Source organism: Ahaetulla prasina, chromosome 7, assembly GCF_028640845.1.
Source record: "Ahaetulla prasina isolate Xishuangbanna chromosome 7, ASM2864084v1, whole genome shotgun sequence".
NCBI classification, from domain to species: Eukaryota; Metazoa; Chordata; class Lepidosauria; order Squamata; family Colubridae; genus Ahaetulla; species Ahaetulla prasina.
In genome coordinates, this window is record NC_080545.1 from 10,264,532 (window position 1) to 10,292,356 (window position 27,825).

General features: G+C 46.2%; 1 protein-coding gene across 1 annotated transcript; it reads left to right on the forward strand.

Annotated features, from left to right (window-relative positions):
* Positions 1 to 27,825, forward strand: FGF23 (fibroblast growth factor 23). Its single transcript, XM_058190495.1, has 4 exons — positions 1 to 156; positions 19,692 to 20,025; positions 25,111 to 25,214; positions 27,433 to 27,825. Exons 1-4 carry the CDS (start codon positions 1 to 3, stop codon positions 27,823 to 27,825), a joined length of 987 nt encoding a protein of 328 aa, XP_058046478.1.

Sequence of the window (27,825 nt, forward strand, 5' to 3'; positions counted from 1 at the left end):
ATGACCTGCTCCGTCTCTTTTAGTGAGACATCCCGAAGTGTTCTTGAAACTCTTGTACGTGTCAAAAGAGACCATGGGTTCAACAGCAAGCTGGACAATCCCAAAGAATGGCTCTCCGACCAGTTAACCGAAGCAGGAAGGGCACCAGAGTATTTGGTAACTGGTAATAAAAATACCAATTTTGGAAAGAATGAATGAGGACTAGAGGCATGCTGACTCCATCTCTCTTGCCCGTGAGGGCTGCAGCCTGAACAAGGTTCCTCCACTCTGGCCTCCAGCCTTCCCATAGAAGAGGCTACTGAGATTGTGTAGGAAGTGTTGTGTCCTTCAAGGGTTCAGCCTCATGGCCATCAGTGTCCACTTCAGAGGCCATTTGAGCTGTTTGAGAGTGTGTAGCACTCTGACTTTTCCCTCTGCTTCACAGCCAGGTGTTGTGGCCCGCCAGCGGCCAGCGGATCTGGCAGCAGATTCAGACAGTGAGGGGGTTAGGGAGGAACGTGGGCCAGTCCTGGAGTCTAGGGAAGGCTCCGATGAGGGCTATGCACTGGAGGCAGAGTTGGGGCCAGGGCCGTCTGACAGTTATCAGCTGCCTTTGGAGTCAGACATCAGTGAGGCAGAAGAACAGCTGGATCCTGTTCCCAGTGTGCGCATGCGCAGAACTGCCAGGAGAAGGGAACAGCTAAGGAACAAGGGTCGACTCAGGAGTAAAGCCACAGGTGGATGGTGAATGGCCCCTCCAATAGGGAATAAAGAGGAGCAAAGGGGAGGGGAGTTTGCAGGAGACAATTAGTTCATTTGGGTGAAGATCTGTTCCTGCATTCTTGCCAAATATTGTTGGTTACAGTGTGGAGTCTGAAAGATATCGGTCTGGCCACTCTCCAAGCCTGATAAAGGTCGGTAATTGTGAAGTATCTTGAAAGACTGTGGGAGAGGAAAGACTTTGCTGTAAATGAAATAAAAGGGGTTTATTGGGACGAAGACTTGGCTTCGTGCTGCTGGGGAAGCTAGGTGAGAACACCAGGCCCCTGACGTTAGAAGTGGCTGGAATGTGGTTTAAGCCCATTAAATTGTTCTTAGATATCATTCCATTCTTTCCTTTGTACAATTTGATGGGCAAGAAATAAAACTTGCCCTCAACATTCTTATGTAAGTCAACTTAGTATGGGGGGAGGGGATCCACTTCCTGTTATGATACCTCCGTAAATATTTCAAAATGCAAATGTTCCAAGAGATTATATATTTATTTTTTCCCTCCCCGGAATTACCTCTGGAGGTTTACGTTCTGTCTGCTGCCAATTGTCAAGAGGGTTATTTTTATTGATGACGTAGCCAAGAGCGTCCCGCAAACTCGGTCCATGCCCAAGGGCTGCATCCTCTTACGTCCAGAAAGTCCTTTTATGGCATGGGCTGTTGATCTCCCTGGTTGCAAAAAAAAATGTCTTGTTCTTCAACCCATCAGGATCTTCCTTTTTTTTTTTTTTTTTTGAGGGAGAAAGAGAGTGTGGTGTTTTCCTTTTTGGCCACTCGCAGATCGAAACGCCCACTTAGCGTGTGTGTAGGTAGGTAAATTATAATGGAAGTGCCACATTCCTTCCGCTGAGTCTGGAGGGAAAAAAAAAACATACTACGTTTGTATCGGGCTGTTCAGTTTTCTTTGGTCTGATTCATACGCTTGCCCAAACCTCAGAGTAAAAGTAAATAGACATTGAGGATTTGCATCACGAGAAAATTGCTTTTAAATGTTTCCAGCTTACAAGATGTTTCGTGGTTTGATCTTTCCTACCGATTCACTGCTACTAATTCGCTTCATCTGCAGAAGCGACCAAAATTGTGGAAACCTATGGGGAAAAGTATATTTTCTAAAACTAGCTAATAACACCACTTTGTGTGTGTGTGTGTGTGTGTATGGGAAATAGTACCATAAAATTATATATCAATGGAAAGATAATTGAATCAAGAATGTAATGCAATAACTTTTATGAAGGATTTGCTATTAGAATAGGAGTTACCGTATAAAGAAGACAAGTGTAACACGTAGAAAAAACGAGATCTACAAAAAATTATCACCATAGGAGAAATTATTAAAAAAAAATGTAGACTGTGCAGAAATGAATAGATTAACTTTGATGATCAAAGAAAGAGAGGATTCAGAATATTTTAAGCTATGGGATAAATTTTACCATTGGTTAGAAAAAAGACAGATAAGCAGCGGGTTATTATGTAAAGAAAGGTATAATTAATACTGTGCTTGTGAAAAAATGGTAATAGATTAAATTGAAGTGAAGAAAATAGAAATAACAACAACAAAATGGAGTGATGAAGGAAACACCAAGATGTCACATGGAAGGAATGATGTATTAAATGTTTGTCTATAAAATAAAAAAAACTTTTTTTAAAAAAATGATCACCCTAGAAAAAACAGGAGAGACAAAAATGATCACCATGTCAGTTAATACTTTGTTGGGTAACCTTTAGCATGAATTAGCATGAATCTTCCCATGGAGTTGTTGTCCCCAATTTGGGTGTGTGAGCCTGGTGCCGAAGCCAATGATGGACGCCAGACACAAAGTGTGAGTTTTCTGGTTGCTTTTTATTGAAGTACTCCAGGGAAAAGGGCTCCTGGCCAAAATGCCAAGAACCAAGAGCAAAGGACTAAGAAAGCTTTATACCTTTTCACTAAAAGAGAAGGCGGGACAAGGCGAGGTAATAAGAAATATCATCTAATAAACATTTCAGTAACAATTCTACAATTTGTTCTATTGGTCTCTAGCTGTCCCTATTCCTAAACCTGGGCTAATGAATGCCCCAGGAGTTATCTAATACACATTTTATTGGCTGCAGGCCATCACTATTCCTAACGGTTAGCTGAGGCTTATAAGTTGTCTAACTCTTGTTACTTTTATCAGCTTTCTAACTACCCAGAATTGTTACAAGATTTACACCTGCATATTTCCTGTAGATAAGCTTCTTTGTTCTTGCCAGACACACTCCCCAATTAAAAGACTTCCTGAAGTATTTTCAAGTGCGTATCATGACCTGGTTTTATTTTAGCATACAGCCCATCAGAGTGAACCAAATCTTTCAGTTCTAAAGGACTGCTGTTAGAATAGAATAGAATAGAATTTTTATTGGCCAAGTGTGATTAGACAAGGAATTTGTCTTGGTGCATATGCTCTCAGTGTACATAAAAGAAAAGATACATTCATCAAAGTACAACATTTACAACACAATTGATGGTCAATATATCAATATAAATCATAAGGATTGCCAGCAACAAGTTATAGTTGAGTCCTTCGGGAGAAGGGCGGTATAAAAATTTAATAAATAATAATAATAATAATAGTCATACAGTCATAAATGGAAAGAGATTGGTGATGGGAACTATGGGAAGATTAATAGTAGGACTGCTGTTCTAAAGGACTGCTGTTCTAATGGGAAATCAAGATTGAAGGATTGCTTCTATTAACTGAGTTTTATTGCTGGGTCACTTCTGACTAACAAGTTTCTTTAGTCGGCTCCATAGATTTTCAATTGGGTGAAGGTCTGGGCTATTCCCAGGCCATTCTAGCAGTGGAATAGGATTATCTTGAAACTCAAAAAAAAAAAAAAGTGGTGTTATTAGCCATCAAACCTCAAAAATACACTTTTCCCTAAAGGTTTCCACAATTTTGGCCACTATTGTACAGGAGGGAGAGATTTTAATGGTTGCTAGCCTTGTGTGTCTTGCCAGGGCCAAACAATAAATCGCTTTATTGCGTAAATAAATAACAGAGTTGGAAGGGACCTTGTAGGTCATCTAGTCCATCTTTATATGGAATATAAAGAGAGGAAGGGGTTCCGGTGATGAAACTCCCACAACTTCTGAAGGCGCCTTCTGTTCCAATGGTTGATTGCTCTCACTGTCATAGTCAAGGCTATGGTTTTCCCAGTTGCAATGTACGGCTGTGAAAGTTGGACCATAAGGAAGGCTGAGCGCCAAAGAATTGAGGCCTTTGAACTCTGGTGCTGGAGAAGACTCCTGCGAGTCCCTTGGACTGCAAGGCGATCCAACTGATCAATCCTAGAGGAGATCAACCCTGACTGTTCTTTAGAAGGCCAGATCCTGAAGATGAAACTCAAATTCTTTGGCCACCTAATGAGAAGGAAGGACTCCCTGGAGATGACCCTCATGCTGGGAAAGATTGAGGGCAAAAGAAGAATGGAACGACAGAGAACGAGGTGGCTAGATGGAGTCACTGAAGCATTTGGCTTGAGCTTAAATGGACTCCAGGGGATGGTAGAGGCCAGGAAGGCCTGGAGGAACGTTGTCCATGGGGTTGCAATGGGTCGGACACGACTTCACAACTAACAATAACAACAACAATGTGGAAGATCTACAGTACAGTCAGACCGTGGATTTGGCAACACCTGCACTGCAGGCTAATATTCAAGCGATGACTTCATCCGCTTCATGTTGGTTAGCAGAACCAGGAAGTTTGCTGTGTGTGGGTTGGGTGACAGAGACAAACTCCCCAAATACAGTCACTGCAGGATGTGAGATTTAACAACTCTTGGGCTAGGGAGCAATCGCACCAGAGTACATGCGGTTGACTCTGTCTGTAATTATGCCTAGAATATACCAGCTATAGAAAGGGCCCACCTTCACATCTTCACTTACTAACACACGGACTTCCTAGATCCTCTGTTTACGTCCACGCTAAAAAGAAAGCGTACACAGACAATGTTTGTTTTAATAGCACATCTGCCAAAAGGGAAGGTCAGGAAATATTTGCCGTCCTTCCCCTGGCGAACATACCAACTTGCGGTCCATTGGTGTATAAATCAGTTCTGGTTATCTTTTTATATTTTTTTTAGAACGTGCTGTTTCCGGGGAGGTCAGATTTGGGGTTCAGCTCATTTCTGTTTGTTTTAACTTCCGTTTTTGTTTCAACAAGTAGATCCTTCAGAATAAGGATAAGGATAAGGCTGACGGGACAAACTGGAATTATGAAGCCGTTTTTCTGATTAGGAGAGATTAAGTTTCTGTGCATGGAGCTCAAAGCAAGAATTTGAGTTTGGTGTCAGAATTGCATTTATCCTAATTTTGCTCGGTGTTTTCTGTCCCTTCTGTTCTTAATCTCCTAAATGTTCCAGTTTGTTGAGTTCGGGAAGTAACGAGGCTGGAGACCAGGGTAGTGACAACAGCTCTTTAATATAGGGTGAACCCAGCAACAGGCTGGGGGAAAAACCTCTCCTTTTATACAGTTCTGCTGGAGGCTTCGTCCAATCAGCAACGTGCTGATTTCCCGCTCAAATATTTAAAGGCACAACTGTTAATACATAACACTCCTCCCCTCCCAGAAAACACTTGGTCTTATTTACATATTTATTTACATGTTATTTTTCGACGTAGTCACGCAAATAACCTGGGCGTCTCCTAGTTCTTTCTGACCTGCGCGGTTCAGTTCTGGGTGGTGTTTTGAGCTGGTCGGAGGGGCTGTTTTCTCCTCCCAGCTCTTTCTCTGGGCCATCGGGCTCTGGATTATTGGCCGACTCTTTTTCTTGGCCATCCGGCCTTGGATTAATTTTGGAATTTTCCCTGCTGCTTCCCTCGGGGACCTGATGGCGCCGCTGGAACTCTGGGACCTCAGCTAAGTCTTGCGCCTCCCCCGGGTCATTGTCAGCTGTGGATTCAAAGTGGTATTGGTCATTACCTGTCTCTGTTGGTTTGGTTTGGTCAGTTATTCGTTTCCTTAACTGATCTATGTGGCGCCGCCACACTCGGTTGTCTGGTAGCTCTACCACATACGATTTTGGCCCTGTTACTTTTGTTACTTGTCCGGCGACCCAACTCGGGCCGTCCCCATAGTTTCGGGCCCACACCCGGTCGCCTATGCTCATTTCCCTTGTTTTTTCTAGCTCCCCCTTGTAACCCTCGGGTGTAATGGGGTTCAAACGGTCAAGTGGGCACGGAGTTTCCGTCCCATTAGCAATTCGGCTGGGCTTTTCCAGTGGCTGTGCTTGGGGTTCTGTGCTGGACGGCTAGGAAAAAGTCTATTTTGTTTGCCAGTCACCTGGCTTGAGCCTGACAATGCCTCCTTAGCGCCCGGACGGAACGCCTGCAAGGCCATTCGACGCAGGGTGGAAAGGTGCAGAGAGGGCATGTCGGATGCCTTCCTCTGCCAGGTACTCTTCAAACTGGGCTGCCGTGAATTGGGGCCCATTGTCGGACACCAGAGTGTCCGGCAACCCGTGAGTTGTGAATAGGTGGCGAGGGTTGCGATTACTGCTTCGGCTGTGGTGGACTTCATAAGTATGATCTCTAACCATTTGGAAAATCGTCCACCACCACTAGGAACGTTTGGCCGTGAAAGGGCCAGCAAAGTCAATGTGGATTCTTGACCAAGGCCCTTGGGGCTTTTCCCATTCTCTGACTGGGGCTGTTGGGGTAGCGGTCTGGACTCTTGGCAAGCTTGGCATTTCCCTACCCTCTCAGCAATCTCTGCCCATGAGTGGCCACCATACATAGCTTCTAGCTAACCCTTCATCCTTACGATGCCTGGGTGACCTCGTGGAGGAGGTCCAATACCTTGCCCCTTAACTTAACAGGAATTATTACACGATCACCCCATAACAGGCACCCCTTGAGCCGAGAGCTCATCACGTTTCTTAACAAATTCTTTGAACCGTTCGCCCGCGCAGCGGCCACCCTCTCTGTACCCAACCGAGTACAGTCCTTAACACAATGTCCCGGTATGATGCCCGAGCCACTTCCTTTGATGTGACTGGGCCAGAGTCCAACGAGTCAATAAGGAGGATGGGTGTCCCGGAGTGGGGTCTTCGGTCGCCCTGGCAGTGGGCATCGGCTCAATGCGCCTGCATGCCCCACTTCTTTCCCGGTCGATGCTGCAGCTTGTATGAGTAAGCGGCTAAAAATATAGTCCATCGAGTCAAGCGTGGCGAAAGTGCCACAGGCGTTGGCGATCGCCAGCCAGTAATCCAAGTAACGGTCTGTGGTCAGTCACGATTTCAAAATTCCGCCCAAAGACATACTCATGGAATTTTTTGACCCCTGATACAATGGCTAATGCTTCTTTGTCTAATTGGCTGTAGTTCCTCTCTGGGGAGGACATCGTTCTAGAGTAGAACGCTATAGGGGCTTCTGTGCCGTTTGAAGTCTATGGCTGAGTACAGCCCCACCCCATAAGGGACGACGCAAAACCAGCACTAGGGGTAGTGAGTCGTGATATTGGATGAGCAGGCTATCACTTGAGAGCAGGTTCTTTACTGCTTCAAAAGCCCTATTTTCTGACTTTCCCAAGACCAAACAGTATTTTTCCTAAGAGCCTATGCAGCGGTTCCATAGCAGTTGCTTTGTTCTTCAAAAGACCGTAAAAATTAACCAATCCCAGGAATGCCTGCAGCTCTGCTTTGTTTTTGGGCGCTGGAGCCTTCCTAATTGCCTTAACCTTGCTCTCAGTAGGGTGAATTCCTTTCTTGTCTATCCGGTAGCCCAAGAAATCGACCGATTCGACCCCTATCTGACATTTATTTGTCTTGACTTTTAATCCGGCTGTCCGGAAAATGCTCAAGACCTTTCTTAACCGCTCCCCCAATTCCTCCATGTTTTCCCCTGAAATTAGGACATCATCGAAGTAGGGAACTACCCCTGGGAGCCCTTGCAGTAGTCGTTCCATCAGGTTTTGGAACAGCCCTGGTGCCACACTAACCCCAAATTGCAATCGGGTGCACTTGAATGCCCCCCTGTGCGTCACAATCGTTTGGGCTTCGGCTGTGCGGGCGTCTACTGGCAGTTGTTGGTAGGCTTGGGCCAAGGCTAACTTTGCAAAGACTTGCCCTTGCCCCAAAGAGTGCAATAAATGGTGCACTACGGAACCGGCACGCTTTTCTGTAAGGCTTTGTTAAGCGCCGCCTTGTAGTCAGCGCAAATTCTAATTGACCCGTCCGATTTGATGGGGGTGACGATTGGCGTCTCCCACTTTGCGTGATCGACTGGCACCAAAACCCCCTGATTTATGAGCTTGTCCAGCTCCTTATCAATTTTTGGTTTTAGGGCAGAAGGACTCTCCTCGCCTTAAGCCTAATGGGGCTACCTGGGGTCTAAGTTGAAGGAAATAGGGGTCCCTTGTACTTGCCCAGGCAGTCCATGAAGACATCTTCGAACTCGTTAAAGAGAATGTCTTTCAAATTGCAGTCACTTCTGTAGATGCCAGTCACTCCCATGCCCAGGGCACGAAACCAGTCTAGTCCCAACAGACTGGGCAGAGTTCCTTCGACGATCGTGATGGGCAGGGTCTTTTGTGAGGGCCGTACTCGACTCGGACGGAGGTGGTCCTCGAACAGGGATGCGATTCCCTGGTAGTCGTGCACTCGTAGCCGCTGTGCTTGCAGATGGCGCCGCGACGGACGGCAGCGACTTCGCCAGGGTGTCCCAGGACATGATGGTGATCGCTGATCCGTGTCCACTTCAAGCCTGCACCGTACTCCCTCGATCTTGGGCTTTGTGAAAATCTTCTTTCCACGTTGGTTGAGGCGCCTATAATGACAGTCGTTTGGTTAGACTTCGCCTTTCTTGTTTGAACCAATCGCGGGCCGCCTTTCCGGTTCCGCTTTGATTGGCCGATTTGAATTTTCGGCGGAAGGTTGGGCCCCTCTGCAAACCTGAGCTAAGTGCCCTTTCTTCCCACACCGCCGGCATGTTGCGTCTTTAAACCTGCAGCGCTGGCGCTGATGCTGCCCTCCGCAGCTTCCGCACTCGTCACGGTCCTCAGTGTCGCGTTTCTCGGTCCGGCAGACCCTTCCTCATCCTCGCCTCACCTTCGGATTCGGACTGAATCTCCTCCTGGTGTACTGGCGTTGGCTTTGCGCCGCCTTGGATTGAAGAGGCTTTTGCAGAGTCTCTGCTGCTTTAGTAGACATTTCGTGTGCTCTGGCCTCGCCCAGAGCGGTGGCTAGTGTCAGGTTGCTCCTGGCTAGCAGTCGTCGCCGTGGCGGATGTCCTTGACCCTCGGATGAGTTGCTCGAGTAGCACTTCGCCTAAGTCTCGGTATCCGCAGTCCTTGGACGCTCTTCTTAAAGCGGCCATGTAGTCACCGATGGACTCGCCTCCATCTGTCTACGTTCTCCGAATTCAAACCGCTGCACGATTTGGACGGCGCCGGTGCGAAATGGTTCTTCAGCAAAGTCTGCAGAGTCGGCCACGATACCGATTGTATCGGCGTTGGCTCTGCCAGGGCTTCCGCAATCTCGATTACCTCCGGCCCGCAATGGCTTAGGAAGTAAGCCCGCTTGCGGTTATCAGGGATCCCCTGTAGTTCGTTGGCTTCTAGAAAGCTTTCGAAACGGGTCATATATGTTCCCCATTTCTCCTTGCCCGGGTTGTACGGTGCGGGTGGCGTGTTTGCCATTTCCGCGTTTCTGCCCTGAGTTTGCTGGGTTCGGGACTAGCGTGCTTCAGCTCGGTTCTGGTTCTCCTTAGCCTCGAAATCCCACCTTCGTCGCCAAATGTTGAGTTCGGGAAGTAACGAGGCTGGAGACCAGGGTAGTGACAACAGCTCTTTAATATAGGGTGAACCCAGCAACAGGCTGGGGGAAAAACCTCTCCTTTTATACAGTTCTGCTGGAGGCTTCGTCCAATCAGCAACGTGCTGATTTCCCGCTCAAATATTTAAAGGCACAACTGTTAATACATAACACAGTTAATCTTCTAAATGTTCCAGTTTCGAATATATCTTCAGGTATTGTTTATTTATTTAGTTAGTTAGTTGAATACATATAGAATAGAATAGAACTTTTATTGGCCAAGTGTGATTGGACACACAAGGAATTTGTCTTGGTGCATATGCTCTTAGTGTACATAAAAGAAAAGATACGTTCCTCAAGGTACAACATTTACAACACAATTGATGATCGATATATCAATATAAATCATAAGGATTGCCAGCAACAAGTTATAGTCATACAGTCATAAGTGGAAAGAGATTGGTGATGGGAACTATGAAACGATTAATAGTAGTGCAGATTCAGTAAATAGTCTGACAGTGTTGAGGGAATTATTTGTTTAGCAGAGTGTTGGCCTTCGGGAAAAAACTGTTCTTGTGTCTAGTTGTTCTGGTGTGCAGTGCTCTATAGCGTCGTTTTGAGGGTAGGAGTTGAAACAGTTTATGTCCAGGATGCGAGGGATCTGCAAATATTTTCACGGCCCTCTTCTTGATTCGTGATTAAATAATATATATAAGTATAAGCATGAATTGAATACATAAAATGAATACAATTAAAGGGAACATTAGGACAGGGACGGTAGGCACGCTGGTGCTCTTATGCATGCCCCTTACAGACCTCTTAGGAATGGGGTGAGGTCAACAGTAGACAATCTTAGGTTAAAGTTTTGGGGATTTTGGGATGAGACCACAGAGTCTGGTAGTGCATTCCAGGCATTAACATCATTATCATCTTTTAATGACCGCATAATCCCTTGCGGGGGTGGAGTCTGGGCACCTGAATGGAGCTGAATGTTTACTGGCCGGATGCCCTTCCTGTTGCCAATGCAGAGTTTCCCCCCCCCCAGCAGATATATTCTCATTGTGCCTAGAGAGAGAAATATCTGCCTCTATCTAGGATCGAACTCACAGCCTCCTGATCGTGAGGCGAGAACTCCACCTCTAGGCCACCGCACCACTCTAAAGTATATTTTCAAGTACTGTATTTTTCGGAGTATAAAACACACCGGAGTATAAGACGCACCTTAGTTTTTGGGGAGGAAAATACGAAAAAAGCTGATTGGCAGGTGGATTGGCCTCCCGGAATACCCCCAATCAGCTGTTCCCAGACCTGAATTTTAGCAACAGGTTCCTTGGTTGTGAGCTCTGTGGCTTGCTTTTTTTGGTTTTTTTTCCCTGCCTCTGAAATTCTGTTTCAGAAAAAACTTTTTTCTGCCTCTGAAAGCCTCCAAAACAGAAAAAAAAGCCTCTGAATCTCTGTTTGGGGGCTTTTTTTCTGAATCTCTGTTTGGAGGCTTTTTTTCTGAAGCTTTGTTTGGGGGCTTTTTTTTTCTGAAGCTTTGTTTCTGATGCTTTTTTCAGCCTTTGAAACCTCTGTTTGAGAAGCTGGGTGGGGCTACATTCGGAGTATAAGACACACCCAGATTTTCACCCTCTTTTTGGGGGGGAAAAGGTGCGTCTTATACTCCGAAAAATACAGGTATATCTTCTGAAATCTTACTTTATCTGTTAAAACTGCACTACAAATACGGTTAGTCCTCAACTAACAACTGCAATTGAACCCCAAATGTTGCAGTTGTTAAGTTAGTACGACTGTTGTTAAGTGAATCTGGCTTCCCTGTTAACTTTGCTTGTCAGAAGGTTGAAAAAGGGGGATCATATGACCCTGGAGCCCAGCAACTAACATAAATATGAGCCAATTGCCAAGCATCTGGATTTTGATCACGTGACCATGGCAATGCTGCAACAGTCATAAGTGTGAAACATGGTCATAAATCACTTCTTCCCATGCTGTTGTAACTTTGAACGGTCACTAAATGAACGGTTGTAAGTCCAGGACCCCCTGTAGCGGCACTGTATCAAACTCAAGCCTCTGATATTGTTTGGAGGCTATAGATAGCCATTCAGTAAGTTTAAAACTGTAAGGGACGAGGTGGCTTAGTGGGTAAAACGCTGAGCTTGTCGATCGAAAGTTCGGCAGTTCAGCGGTTCGAATCCCTAGCGCCGTGTAACGGGGTGAGCTCCCGTTATTTGTCCCAACCTTCTGCCAACCTAGCAGTTCGAAAGCACATAAAAAAGGCAAGTAGAAAAATAGGGACCACCTTTGGTGGGAAGGGAACAGCGTTACGTGCGCCTTTGGCGTTGAGTCATGCCAGCCACATGACCATGGAGACGTCTTTGGACAGCGCTGGCTCTTCGGCTTTGAAACGGAGAGGAGCACCGCCCCCCTAGAGTCGGGAACGACTAGCACATATGTGCGATGGGAACCTTTACCTATTTAACAGGGAAACATGTTATTAATTGATTCAGATAGTCCTCAACTTACAATCATTCATTTACCAACCGCTCGAAGTGACAGTGGCACTGAAAAAAACAAAAAGGACTTACAACCGTCATGGCCGCTTCACCGTCATGCGATCAAAATTTGGGCAGTTGGAGACTTGGGTCACGTGATCACCATTTGTGACCGTCTCATCTGTCTTCTGACAAGCATTGTCATTGGGGGGGAGGGGGGGAATCCGGATTCCCTTAACAACACCACGATTCACTTAACAACTGCCGCGATCGGCTTCAACGATGTGGCAAAATGGTTGTGAAAATCGGGCCACAGTTTATTTAACAACCTTCTTCCTTCGCCATAGAAATGTTGGCTCTAACTGCGGTCGTAAGTGGTCTTAAAACCTCCAGCAATGGAGCACCTGCAACTTCCACTTTAACAGACCAACAGGGTTGGAAGGGACCTTGGAGGTCATATAGTCCAACCCTCCGCCCAAGCAGGTGGCAGTCCAGTCTCTTCTTGGAAGCTTCCAGTGATGAAGCTCCCACAACTTCTGAAGGCAACTTCGGTTCCATGGGTTGATTGCTGTCACTGTCAGAAAATTTCTCCTTATTTCCAGGTTGAATCTCTCCTTGGTCAGTTTCCATCCATTATTCCTTCTCTGGCCTTCAGGTACTTTGGAAAATAGCTTGACCCCCTTCCTCCTCTCTGTGGCAGCCCCTCAAATATTGGAAGACTGCTATCCTGTCTCCCCTGGTCCTTCTCTTCCCTAGACTAGCCATGCCCAGTTCCTGCAACCGTTCTTTGTATGTTTTAGCCTCCAGTCCCCTAATCCTCTTGGTTGCTCTTCTCTGCACTCTTTCCAGAGTCTCAACATCCTTTTTTTATAGTGTGGTGACCAAAACTGGATGCAGCATTCTAGGTGTGGTCTTACTAAGGGTTTATAGAGTGGTATTAATACCTCACCTGTTCTTGACCGTATCCCTCTGTAAGGCAGTTTAGGATTGCAATTTAGGATCTTTTGGCTGGTTCCTAATTATGACCGTTGCTGTGTCCCAGGGTCACGCGGTCCCCCTTTCGCGACCTTCTGACAAGCAAAGTCAATGGGGAAGCTAGATTCACTTAACAGTCGCGTGACTAACTTATCAACCGCAGTGATTCACTTAACAATTCTGGCAAGAAAAGTCGTAGAATCGGGCAAAACTCACTTACCCAATTTCCTACTTAGCGACAGAAAGTTTGGGCTCAATTGTGGCCATGAGGGCTACCTGTAAGCTGACCCCCGCAAAGAGGAGCGGGGTGTGTGTGTTCAACTTATTCTCCAAAGCACCTGAGGGCAGGACAAGAAGCAATGGATGGAAAACTAATCAAGGAGAGAAGCAAATTAGAACTAAGGAGAAATTTCCTAACAGTGAGAGCAATTAACCAGTGGAACAACTTGCCTCCAGAAGTAGTGGGTGCTCCATCACTGGAGGTTTAGAATAGAATAGAATAGAATAGAATAGAATAGAATAGAATAGAATAGAATAGAATAGAATAGAGTAGAGTAGAGTAGAGTAGAGTAGAATAGAGTAGAGTAGAGTAGAGTAGAATAGAATAGAATTTTGTATTGGCCAAGTGTGATTAGACACACAAGGAATTTGTCTTTGGTACAGATGCTCTCAGTGTAAGTTTTAAGAAGAGACTGGACCGTCACTTGACTGAAATGGTATAGGGTCTTCTGCTTGAGCAGAGGGCTGGACTAGAAGACCTCGAAGGTCCCTTCCAGCTCTATTCTGATTGATTAATCTAGTCAACCTACAAGAGATCTGTGGTTTGTGCATGTTGATTACACCTGCAATAGTTAGTTAGAATAGAATAGCAGAGTTGGAAGGGACCTTGGAGGTCTTCTAGTCCAACCCCCTGCTTAGGCAGGAAACCCTACACCACTTCAGACAAATAATCTGCAAAGAAGGAATTATTTTTTTTGGAAATTTTTTATTAGATTTAAAAACAAACAAAAACAATGGACATTGCTTCATGTCCCTGGTTTTTAACATTTACGTCAAGTTCAAGTTACTATATCATATATTACTCAGTCTACCGTATATACAAATTTACATATCTCCTAATTCCTTATATATCAAGTATATACTATATTACTACTACTCCTGCAACTATATACAGTTGTATACAGACTTACTCTAGAACTCAAAGATAAAAGCGAATCAAGGTACTATGAGGTCTGGAGTAAATTCTACGACTGGCTTGAGGGGAGGAAAAATGCCAAAAACAAGAGATAATGAGTGTCTGGAAATGTATATATCAATGTACATTGTACTCGTGAGGGTATAATAGATTTATTAAATAGGTATATAGTTGTCAAAGAAGGATTTTTATTCCATCAGGTATCAGGATCGCCTAGCCTTGCTTGAGGTTGAGAGGATTGATGGACGTTCTATAAAAGTCAGCCCTTGAGCTGAAGAAGGCCTCGTTCATTTCTGAATCCCCTGGGAGATGATCCTCTCCAGCCCTCTTCTAGATTGGGACCAGAAAGAGGAGGTGCCTTGCCTGAGGTCTGCACAGATGAAAGACCCTCTCTGACTTCAGGAGTCATCGGGAAAGATAAAAAAAAGTTGGCCTCATCCATGCCCCAAAACACGGCACAGCTTCTTCATCCTTGAATTTTTTTTATTTTTTATTTATTTCATTTTGTCACAACAGTATACACAAACATCGACATAAAACAACAACACATCTTATAAGAAAAATATATATATAAGCAAAAGAATGCGATAACTATGTTAGTTTGATATAACGAAAGGGAACAATAGGACAGGAACGGTAGGCACTTTTGTGCTCTTATGCACGCCCCTTATAGTCCTCTTAGGAATGGGGTGAGGTCAATAGTAGACAGTTTTTGGTTGAAGATTTTGGGATTTTGAGTAGAGACCACAGAGTCAGGTAATGAGTTCTAAGTGTTAACAACTCTGTTACAGAAGTTCTATTTTCTGCAATCAAGTTTGAAGCGGTTGACATTAAGTTTGAATCTATTGTTTGCTCTTGTATTATTGCGATTGAAGCTGAAGTAGCCTTTTGCAGGAAGGATATTGCAATAGATGATTCTGTGTGTTAAACACAGGTCATGTCGGAGTCAGCGGAGTTTTGAACCAAGTCCTAGCATGTCCAGCTTGTGGCCAATGGGCCAGTTGCAGTTGACAGGGAATGGCCCAAAAGTAAAAGTCATTTTTTTTAAGGGCAGGGGGGGGGGGGGACTTCTTTTCCAGAAGGCTCTTCTCTGTTGTTCTCATCCATTCCCATTGAAATGCTATAGGGCAGTGATGGCGACCCTTTTCGGCACTGAGTGCCCAAGAGGGAGCATGCGTGCCCTTGTCAGGGCTTCAACCCGGAAGAGGAGCTGCCCAGGGCGCATGCGCACACCTGAAAATGAACTTCCGGTTTCAGCCATCTACTCTTCTGAGTTTCTGGTGCGCATGTGCACGCAACGATCAGCTGGCCGGCACGCACGCTCACGCAGACCAGCTCTTCTCATTTCCAGCACTGCCGCATGCAAAAAAGCCAGCTGATCGTTGTGCATGCATGAGCTCCAGGAACCCAGAAGAGGAGCGGGCGATGCCGCGCGTGCCAGGCGACATGGCTCTGCGTGCCACTTTGGGCACGCGTGCCATAGGTTTGCCATCACAGGTATAGGGTTTCCCTGCCTATACCCCTAGGGGATTGGACTAGAAGACCTCCGAGGTCCCTTCCAACTCTGTTGTTCTATTCCAGGAGTCTGCAACCTTAAACACTCAAAAGAGCCATTTGGATTCGTTTCCCACAGAAAAGAAAACACTGGGAGCCACAAAACCGTTCCCCTGCCTGACTATTTCTTGAGTGGTCACAAAACTAGAATATGTAGTTGAATTAAACATTCTGTTTTCTTCTGAAACTTTTCTTGTATTGGATTTATCCATGGTTGGCCTACCGGGGGTTGAAAAGCTCAATAAATCGCGTACCGGAAGGTGTCGCACATTGACGTATATTTTGAGTGACAGAGAGCCGCAGCAGAGGGGTGAAAGAGCCGCATGCGGCTCCAGAGCCGCAAGTTGCTGACCCTTGTTCTATTCCATTCATCCAATGAAAACTGAAGAAGCTTCTTGGATGAGAAGCGAAACATTTTCAAGGGGGAAAATAAAACCCTCAAGAAAGTATCGTTACCTTTTGAAAAAAGCACTTTTGAGACCATCATGAGCTCGGAGGACTGTGGATCTTCATAGATGGGGGATCTGAACTTATTGTGGTCCGCCAGCAGCCTGCGGAGCTGGCAATGGAGTCGGACAGAGGTGAGGCTGAAGTGGGGCCAGGGCCATCGGGAAGTGAGGTGCGGACTCCAGAGCCTCCAGAGACTTACAGTAGTGAGGCAGAGGAACAGGAGAAACCTGTTCCTAATGCACGTGTGAGAAGAGCTGCCAGAAGGCAAGAGCAGCTCAAGCAGAGAGGACAACTCGGGAGTAAGGCCAAGAGATGATTGGCCCCTCCCATAAGGCTTAAAACAGACCAGCAACGGTGTTTCAGCTTTGTCAGAAAACTATGTTGTAGCTACGTCTTCTGCTTCGTCCTCTGCTTCGTGTACATCTTTGTTTTTGTGGCTTCAGGACATTTGCCAGGAAGGGCCTTTGGCAATTTGCCTAATTGGACTAAGGTTTGTGAGATAACTGAGGAATTTGTGTTGGGAGGCATTTGTTTTACTTCCCAGCTGTTCGAATAAAGTCTGTTTTTCCATAGACTAAGTTTTGGGCCTGGGTCACAACAGAACTATCGATGGGCTGCAGAGAGGAAGACCTTGGAGAGCTCATGATGAAAAGATGGAAGTCGATCACATGACCGCCATCTTCCCTCGGGGAGATTTCTTGACACTGAAAGGAGTCCTAGTGAAAGAAAAGAAACAAATTTCCACGGCGGGAGGGGAGAGTCATAGTGATGATCTAAATCAGTTCTCTATTTGCATCTGTACATCAGATTGGCTTATAAACTTCTCCATGAGTTCCCACTTCTCACCATTTTTTCCCTCAGCATGTATGCTGTCACTCCTCTGGATTAAATGATTATGCATATCTCCAGAAATTCAGTGATGTAATATTGAGAATCCATGAAAGCCAGTTGGGTGACTTTGGGTCAATCACTAGGAGATGGTGAGTTCTAGTTCTGCCTTAGGCACGAAAGCCGGCTGGGCGACTTCAAGTCAATCACTAGGAGATGGTGTGTTCTAGTTCTGCCTTAGGCACGGAAGCCGACTGAGTGACTTCGGGCCAATCACTAGGAGGCAGTGAGTTCTGGTTCTGCCTTAGGCACGGAAGCCGACTGGGTGACTTCGGGCCAATCACTAGGAGATGGTGAGTTCTGGTTCTGCCTTAGGCACGAAAGACTGGGTGACTTTGGGCCAATCACCAGGACACAGAGAATTCTAGTCCTACTTTAGGCAGGACAGCGGTAGACAGTTGGGTGGCTTTCAGCCAGTCAATCTCTTTCAACCCAGCCCACCTCACAGGGTTGTTATTGTGGGGAAAATAGGATGAAGAATATTAGTTGTGTTCACCACTCTGAGTTATTTCTAAACATCATAAAAATGGGAAAGAAATAACTGACTAAATACATTTGCAAGCCGCCTGTCCAGCCAAGATCTGCTGTCTTTCTGGAACATTGTTCGCCACGCGCATCCAATTCTTGACATTCAGCAGAGGTGAATATGAAATTCCCTGGTCCAAAAGAAGTTATCATTAAAGTGAAGGGAAGGACCATTTTTCTTTTGATCTGTAACTCAAAACACCTGAGGACACCCGTGCTTCAGGGCCATTCAGGGGCTGCGAAAGGCTACCTGGACAGTTTTAAAAGTTCCCCCCACCCAAAACCCCAACCCCCGATGGGAGGAGGGGAGGAAATGGAGGAACAAGAATGGAATTTGAGTGATGGATAACTGAGAAACGGGAAAACACCTGCGTTCCTCCAGGTTGACTCAGCCTCCCATCCTTCCAAATTTGGTAAAATAAAAACCCAGATTGTTGGGGGGGCAATAGGCTGTCTCTATAAACTGCTTAGAGAGGGCTGTAAAGCACTGTGAAGCCGGATATAAGTCTAAGTGTTATTGTTATCTATCTTCCTTCCTCCCTTCCCTTCCCTTCCCTTCCCTTCCCTTCCTTTCCCTTCCCTCCCTCCCTTCCTGTTAGAATGCAGCATAAAAATTCTATTCTATTCTATTCTATTCTATTCTATTCTATTCTATTCTATTCTATTCTATTCTATTCTATTCTATTCTATTCTTTCCTTCTTTCTTTATTTAATTAATTAAATTTTTATACCGTCGTTCTCCCGAAGGACTCAGGGCGGTTCACAGCCAGATAAAATAACAATGAATAAATACAAGATAAAACAGTAATTAAAAAACTTTTAAAATATGGCCCTTAATTAAAATATATTTAAAACAGTAAAACCCACTAAATAAAATTTAAAACCAAATAAAAATGACTAAAATTCTATGCCAGTCCTGCGTGAATAAATATGTCTTCAGCTCGCGGCGAAAGGTCCGAAGGTCAGGAAGTTGACGAAGTCCTGGGGGAAGTTTGTTCCAGAGGGTGGGAGCCCCCACAGAGAAGGCCCTTCCCCTGGGGGCCGCCAGCCGACATTGCTTGGCTGACGGTACCCTGAGGAGGCCCTCTCTGTGACAGCGTACGGGTCGATGGGAGGCAAACGGTAGCAGTAGGCGGTCCCGTAAGTAACCCGGTCCTAAGCTATGGAGCGCTTTAAAGGTGGTAACCAACACCTTGAAGTGCACCCGAAAGACCACAGGCAGCCAGTGCAGCTTGCGCAGGAGTGGTGTTACATGGGAGCCACGAGTGGCTCCCTCTATCACCCGCGCAGCCGCATTCTGGACCAACTGGAGCCTTGGGTGCTCTTCAAGGGGAGCCCCATGTAGAATAGAGCCCCTATTCTATTCTATTCTATTCTATTCTATTCTATTCTATTCTATTCTATTCTATTCTATTCTATTCTATTCTATTCCACTCCATTCCATATTTTCTATTCTATTCTATTCTATTCTATTCTATTCTATTCTATTCTATTCTATTCTATTCCATATTTTCTATTCTATTCTATTCTATTCTATTCTATTCTATTCTATTCTATTCTACTCCATTCCACTCCATTCCACTCCATTCCATATTTTCTATTCTATTCTATTCTATTCTATTCTATTCTATTCTATTCTATTCTATTCTATTCTATAGCAGGCAAACTTTGCCCATGGCCTGAAGTTCGATCCTGAGCGGCTCAAGGTTGACTCAGCCTTCTATCTTTCTGAGGTGGGTAAAATGAGGACCCAGATTGTTGGGGGCAAGAAGCTGATTTTGTAAACCGCTTAGAGAGGGCTGTAAAAGCCCTGCGAAGCGGGATATAAATCTAAGTGCTATGGCTATCCTCCTGCCTTCCTTTCCAGATAACCAGGCAAAGTTTGATCAGTGCCCCCCAAACCTGCTTATTTGGGAAAATGCTACAGCCCTATGAGAACTCCCTCTCACCCTTCTTCCTGAGATCTGCAGGATCCTAAAAAAAAAAAAAAAGAAAGAAAGAAGGAAAGAAGGAAGGAAGGGAAAAAAAAAGCCAAGGGTGTATCTTCCTTTCTCCCGCCCCCCTTCCACCCGCCTCCCCCCCCCCAACAGCCGTCCTGCATAAAGCCAGGGTCGAAGGACCAAGGCGCCCAGCATCGGCGACTGGTCAGCAAAGGAGAAGAACCAAGATCGCCTTTTCGGGTCCTCCTGCATCTTCCAAGCCAAGCCAGCATCATGCGCCCCGTCCCGGCTCCGGCGTTTCTCCGCGTCCTCAGGCTCCTGCTGCCGCTGGTGGCCAGCGGCTGGGGCCCCGCCGTCGCCTCCCCCATCTGGAGCAACGCCGACGAACTGGTCCACCTCTACACCTCCAGCGCCAGGAAGAGCATCCACCTGCAGATCCATCCCGACGGACGCGTGGATGGCAGCCCGTCCCAGACCGTGCATAGTAAGTCCCCGGAGGAGCTGCGAGGCTGGCTGGTGCGGGATGGATGGAGAGGAGGGGGGTGGTGGTGGGGTGTCCAGGATTACTCCGGAGGCTTCAGAGTGCTAGGAATTCAATAACAGATTTGGGAGGGTCCCTAGAGGTCTTCTAATCCACCCCCCTGCTCAGGCAGTAGTGAGTGAGAACAATCAAGAGTATAGTAAGTCTCCGGAGGAGCTGCGAGGCTGGCTGGTGCTGGATGGATGGAGAGGAGGGGTGGGGGGTCCAGGATTACCCCGGAGGCTTCAGAGTGCTAGGAATTCAATAACAGATTTGGGAGGGTCCCTAGAGGTCTTCTAATCCACCCCCCTGCTCAGGCAGTAGTGAGTGAGAACAATCAAGAGTATAGTAAGTCCCCGGAGGAGCTGCGAGGCTGGCTGGTGCGGGATGGATGGAGAGGAGGGGGGTGGGGGGTGTCCAGGATTACTCCGGAGGCTTCAGAGTGCTAGGAATTCAATAACAGAGTTGGAAGGGTCCTTAGAGGTCTTCTAATCCACCCCGCTGCTGAGGCACTAATCAAGTGGCAGTGAGAACAATCTATAGTAAGTCCCCGGAGGAGCTGCGAGGCTGGCTGGTGCGGGATGGATGGAGGGATGGAGATAAGGAGGGGGGCATGTCCAGGATCACAGACACCCACCCCCCCCAAGGAATTCAATAACAGAGCTGGAAGGGTCCTTAGAGGTCTTCTAGTCCACCCCACTGCTCAGGCACTAATCAAGTGACAGCGAGAACAACCAACCCAAGTTGTGGGAGCTTCATCACTGGAAGTGTTCAAGAAGAGACTGGACTGCCATCTGTCGGAAGTGGTGTAGGGTCTCCTGCTTGAGTGGGTGGGTGCGGGTTGGACTAGATGGACCTACAAGGTCCCTTCCAACTCTTTTATTCTCTTTTATTTTATCCCATTTGAGACAAACGGTTGCCCAATCTCTCCTTAAAACCTTCCAGGGTTGGAGCATTCACAACTTCTGGAGGCAAGTTGTTCCACTGATGAATTGTTCTAACAAGTCAGGAAATCTCTCCTTAGTTCTAGGCTAGCAAGTTGCTGGTTGTATGGAAATAGCTGTCCCCACTCAGGTCCGCTTCCTTCCACGTGGGAACTGTGCTGTGCAGTTCAACATCAGCTACTTTTAATGCCAGCTGCCCTGATTAAGACATCTCTGGCTATCTCCCTGAATTTTAAAGACCTTTTCAAATACATTAGAACAGTGGTGGGTTTCAAATTTTTTTACTACCGATTCTGTGGATGTGGCTTGGTGGGTGTGGCATGGCTTGGTGGGCGTGGCAGGGGAAGGATACTGTAAAATCTCCATTCCCACCCCAATCCAGGGGAAGGTTACTGCAAAATCCCCATTTCTTCCCAATCAGCTGGGACTCAGGAGGCAGAGAATAGAGGGGGGCAGGGCCAGACATAATTTTACTACCGATTCCCCAAACTAGTCAAAATTTCCGCTACGGGTTCTCCAGAACTGGTCAGAACCTGCTGAAACCCATCTCTGCATTAGAAGCTCTGCTATGACCCAATCGATCACAGATTGTCTAGTATTAAAAGCTCAAAATTAAAACCTCTGTTCCATTATCTTGACGTTTGCAAGCTGTGCATTTTATTGAGTTCAACATTTCATATTGGCCTCTTTTAATAACTAAAAAAAAAAAAAGGACTTGGGAGAGAAACCTCAATTTAAGAAACCTCTAATTTAGATCGTATGGATTTATATTCCTTGGAGGTGAGATCGATTGAAGATGCTTTCATTGAAAACATAGTTTGGACCCTCCGTAGCTGCTCTCTTGTCAAAGATATCTTGGCTTTCCGCCTTCGACTTCCCAAGTGGGACCTTCTTGGTTCTGGAGGTCTGGGGCAGGGGGGAGACACCCCTCCCTTCATGGAGAGTTGACTTGTTCCCCATGGCTTTAGCAGGAACATGGGTTCGAAGTCGCTCTCCATTCTCTTGTGTGGGGTCTTCCTATATTGTGGTACAGTTTGTCTAGCTTTGCAATTTTATTATTTCATCTTATCTCGACACTTGCCAGAACTCCTGCCCACCTGTTGGTTCGAAAGTATGCAAATGCGAGCAGTGATGAAATGTAAAATTTGTTACTACTGGTTCTGTGGGCGTGGCTTGGTGGGGGGGTAATGTGACTGGGTGGTGGCCAACTTTTTTTTTTTACTTTTAAAAGCATTTTTTCTACAATCTCTTTGTCTGAAGAGGTTGTAAAAAAATGCTTTTAAAAGGCTCTGATGACCCCAGCTGAGTAGCCTGATAGTCAGAGGCTTTTCTTTTCTTTTAAAAGCATTTTTTTTACTTTAAAAGAAAAAAGAAGCCTCTGACGATCAGACAACTCAGCTGGGAAGGTCAGTGGAGCCTTTTAAAAGCATTTTTTCTACAATCTCGTCGTCCGAAGAGGTTGTAAAAAATGCTTTTAAAAGCCTCCTTTGACGATCCCAGCTGAGCTGCGCGATCATCAGAGACTTTTTTTTACTTTTAAAAGCATTTTTTCGGCCAAAGAAAAAAATGCTTTTAAAAGTTATAAAAAAAAGGACTTGGGAGAGAAACCTCAATTTAAGAAACCTCTAATTTAGATCGTATGGATTTATATTCCTTGGAGGTGAGATCGATTGAAGATGCTTTCATTGAAAACATAGTTTGGACCCTCCGTAGCTGCTCTCTTGTCAAAGATATCTTGGCTTTCCGCCTTCGACTTCCCAAGTGGGACCTTCTTGGTTCTGGAGGTCTGGGGCAGGGGGGAGACACCCCTCCCTTCATGGAGAGTTGACTTGTTCCCCATGGCTTTAGCAGGAACATGGGTTCGAAGTCTCTCTCCATTCTCTTGTGTGGGGTCTTCCTATATTGTGGTACAGTTTGTCTAGCTTTGCAATTTTATTATTTCATCTTATCTCGACACTTGCCAGAACTCCTGCCCACCTGTTGGTTCGAAAGTATGCAAATGCGAGCAGTGGTGAAATGTAAAATTTGTTACTACCGGTTCTGTGGGCATGGCTTGGTGGGGGGTAATGTGACTGGGTGGTGGCCAACTTTTTTTTTTTACTTTTAAAAGCATTTTTTCTACAATCTCGTCGTCCGAAGAGGTTGTAAAAAATGCTTTTAAAAGGCTCTGATGACCCCAGCTGAGTTGCCTGATGGTCAGAGGCTTTTCTTTTCTTTTAAAAGCATTTTTTTTACTTTAAAAGAAAAAAGAAGCCTCTGACGATCAGACAACTCAGCTGGGAAGGTCAGTGGAGCCTTTTAAAAGCATTTTTTCTACAACCTCTTCAGCTGAAGAGGTTGTAGAAAAAATGCTTTTAAAAGCCTCCTTTGACGATCCCAGCTGAGCTGCGCGATCATCAGAGACTTTTTTTTTACTTTTAAAAGCATTTTTTCGGCCAAAGAAAAAAATGCTTTTAAAAGTAAAAAAAAAACAACCACACCTCTGATGATCACGCGACTCAGCTGGGTATGCGGAAGGAGGGCAGGGATTTTTGCTACCGGTTCTCCGAACCACCAGCCACCATCGCTACCGGATCAGGTGATCCGGTCTGAACCAGGGGCATTTCAACCCTTCATGCGAGTAGATAAACAGGTACCACTTCGGGGAAGGGATCAGTGGTGAAACCTCCCCCCCCCCCGGTTCTATCTGGTTTGCCAAACCAGTAGCGCCAGGGACGGGAGGCTCCACCCACCCACATGTGCTCCCATGCACTCCCATTCCCAAGCCAGTAACGAAGGTAAGTGGATTTCACCGCTGGAAGGGATCTTTATCTAGATCTAATTTTAGATTAGATTTTTTGAAAAACAAATTACATACACAATAATATTTCTTCCGCAATCTCTCTTAAACAGAAAGTGCTACCTCTCTTTCTTACAAATAGGAATGCTGTTTTCCCTTTTGACTGATGTTGGCCGAGTAGTGAAAATGCTAGCCTCCAACTCAGAACATTGAGAGTTCGATCCTGGATAGCGGCAGATATTTCTCTCCTAGGATGCAAAAAAAAGAAAGAAAGAAAGAAAGATATCTGTTATGAACCAGGAGGGAAATCCAGCAGGTTCTGACAGGTTCTGGAGAACCGGTAGCGGAAATTTTGAATAGTTCAGAGAACTGGCAAATACCACCTCTGGCTGGCCCCAGAGTAGGGTGGGAATGGGGATTTTGAAATAGCCTTCTCCCAGGAGTGGGGAGGGAATGGGGATTTTGCAATATCCTTCCCCCAGGAGTGGGGAGGGAATGGGGATTTTGCAGTATCCTTCCCCTGCCATGCCCACCAAGCCATGCCCACAGAACTGGTACTAAAAAAAAATTGGATTTCACCACTGTTATGAACTCCAGGATGGCGCCATCCAGCCAGTAAATGCTCGACTCTACCCAGTCGCTCCAATTCGTCCCTGAATTAAGGGATTTACAGGGTCATTAAAAAGAGAGTTTTGCCTTTTGACCGAGACTGTAGGCAAATGTTTTGCCACTATCAGCCAGAATGTGGGAAGACTGGGAAGGCATCAGACCAGGTGTGAAATGCTCCCGGTTCGGACCGGATCGCACTATCCAGTAGTGATGGGGGTGAGTAGTTCGGAGAACCAGTAGCACAAATACCTCCACCCCCCCGCACCACCCACACCTCGCTGTTCCTCTTCTCTGTCCCTGAAGCTGCAAACGGCCTTAAATGACCACCGCGGTGCTTCAAAGGGCCGCACTACAGCTGATCAGTGCTGTAGGCGGCTAGTAGACCGGTGCCTCTATTTTTAAAGAAGGTAGACCGGTGCCTCCCAAAAAAAGGCAATTAGTAAACCGGTGCCTCTATTTTTAAAGAAGGTAGACCGGTGCGCTCCCAAGTTTTGTATACTTTATTATTTTTATTATTTATTATTATTGGCCATGCTCATTCAAGTCACCTGACCACCAAGCCACACCCACCAATTAAGCCACACCCACAGAACCGGTAGGGAAAATTTTTAGATTTCACCCCTGCATCGGACAATAGTATTCTGATATTTGAAGTTGCTATTTCTGGTTTAAGAGATGTTGAAGAGATCTCCTAATATTTAACCTGTTCGCTTCCAGGTGCTTTGATGATCAAAACTGAAAGTGTGGGCTATGTAGTGATCATTGGTGCGAACAGCGGACTCAACCTTTGTATGGACAATAACGGAAATCTCTTTGGATTGGTGAGTCCTAATATTCATTTTGGATTCTTTGACTCCTTTCCTAGTGCAGCCAAAGCATTAAGTCCTCATTTTACGACCCCAATGGAGCCCAAAGTTTCCGTTGTTAAGTGAGTAACATTTGCCCCATTTTGTGCCCCCATTGCTAAGTGAATCACTGCAGATGTCAAGGTAGTAACATGGTTGTTAAGTGAATCTGGATTTCCCTATTGACTTTGCTTGTCAGTGTTGTGACCAAGGCCCAAATAGGTAGGAGGAAACTCAGTCCGTGAAAAAACAAACTTTATCCGAACAGCTGAGAATTACTTCATTCCCAGCGTCGTTCAACTGAGATTAAAACAAATACCTTCCAACACAAATGCCTCAGTCCTATCGCAAACCTTGGTTCAATTAGGCAAACTGCCAAAGGCCTTTCTTGGCAAACGTGCAGAAGTCACAAAAATAAATGCAAGACATAGATGAAGCAGAAGACGAAACTACCAACATTGTTTTCCAGCAAAGCTCAAATGCTGTTGCTGGTCTGTTTTAAGCCTTATGGGAGGGGCCAATCATCTCTTGGCCCTACTCCTGAGTTGTCCTCTCTGCTTGAGCTGCTCTTGCCTTCTGGCAGCTCTTCTCATGTGTGCATTAGGAATAGGCTCCTCCTGTTCCTCTGCCTCACTGCTATCAGTCTCTGGAGGCTCTGGAGTCCGCACCTCACTCCCCGATGGCCCTGGCCTCACCTCAGTCTCATGTTGCCAGCTCCGTAGGCTGCTGACGGACCACAACAGTCAGAAGGTTGCAAAAGGGGATCACGTGACCTTGGGACATTGCAACGGTCATAAATAGGAGTCAGCTGCCAAGCGTTTGAAGTTTGGTCACATGACCATGGGGATGCTGCAGCAGTCATAAGTGTGGAAAAACAGTCATAAGTCACTTTTTTCAGGGCCGTTGTAACTTGGAGCAGTCACTAAAACAAGGTCACTTTTGTGCTACAGTTGTTAAGTGAATTGCTGCAACTGTTAAGTTAGGAACCACGGTTGTTAAATGGAATCCGGCTTCCCCATTGCTTTTCAGGAGGTCACACAAGAGGAAGGGGACAGCCCCTCCCCCCACCTGGGACACTGCAACCGTCATAAATCTGAGCTGGTTGCCAAGTATCCAAATTTGGATCCCTTGACTATTGTCGTGTCCCCCTCCCCCTCCGACGACCGGGTCAAGGAAGTCCGTAACAAACTTGGCCACGAAGCCTCTGCAGCTTACCAAATTCCTTCGAGGTTTCTCAGGGCAGGCAGGAGTCCAAGTTGTGACTTCAGTGATAGAGTCCGATATCGGCAAACTAGATGAGACTTTGCTTGACTCAAGGTTGGAATGCCAAAAGCAGGTCCTTTATATAGGCTGTGGGGTGTGGCTCCATGACTCAGCATTTATCCAGGCCTGCCCCTCCCTTCCTTCTGCTGGCGTCACCTCTCAGATCTCCGGAAGCGAGGATCCTCCCACTTTGAATTCTCTTCAGCTGGATCTGCTGTCAGTAATTCCAGCACGTGGCTGGTTTCCTGCTCACACGCTGTAGGAGTGAAGTTTATCAGGCTGGTCAGTTCACTCCTGACATCCTCTCCGAGCATGGGGCCAGGGCCGGGGGCTGGAGGCATGACAGGCCGTTCATCTTCATTATCAGACTCGGAGTCTGATAACAGGCTGGAGGAGACGGGAGGGGCCCGGCTGAGGAGAGGAGGGAGGACGAGGCACAACAACTATGGGGATAGTGGAACGGTCTTAAGTGTGGAAAAATGGTCAAACAAGTCACTTTTTTCACTGCTGTGGTGACTTGACATGGTCACTAAGTTGAACCGTTGTAAGTTGTGGGGACTATCTGTAGAAAGAACAAATCGTCCTCATCCTTTAATGACCCCACAATGCCCAGGTGCAGTCTGGGCAACTGAATGGAGCTAGCAGAGTCTTTTAATGGCCAGATGCCCTTCTGGTTGCCAATACAGAGTTTTGTTCAGTAGATATATTCTCAGTGTGCCCAGAGTGAGAAATATATGCCTCTTCCTAGGCTCAAACTCACAGCCTCCTGATTGTGAGGCGAGAGCTCCACCTCTAGGCCACCGCACCGCTCTGTAGAAAGAACAAATATTTGGAAAATATCCGTGATCTAATGTGCCGTGGATGATTTTTGACCCTAAGCTACGGCTTGATTTTCACCTCTGTCTTGACCTTTTGCGTTTGTTTCCTTTAGAATTCCTTCGGCAACGAGGATTGCGTTTTTAAACACACGCTACTCGAAAACGGCTATGATATTTACCAGTCCCCCAAGTACAACTACCTGGTTAGCCTGGGGAGGGCAAAGCAACTGTTGTTTCCCCATATGAATCCGCCGGCTTTCTCTCAGTTTTTAACCCGAAGGAACGAAATCCCCTTAAGCCAGTTCAACACGCCGGTGCCTCAGCAACGAGACCGCTGGGACGACGATGCCGAGCTGTGCGGGGGCATCTTGGCAGGAAAGATACCGGAAGAAAGCCCAGATGAGGTGGGCATCCACCCTTGCTTGACCAGCTCAAATTCTGAAGAGAGAGACCCAAACGGCGCCACGCTGAGCCGAAGGTTTCCTAGCCCCCGAACGGATTCCTGA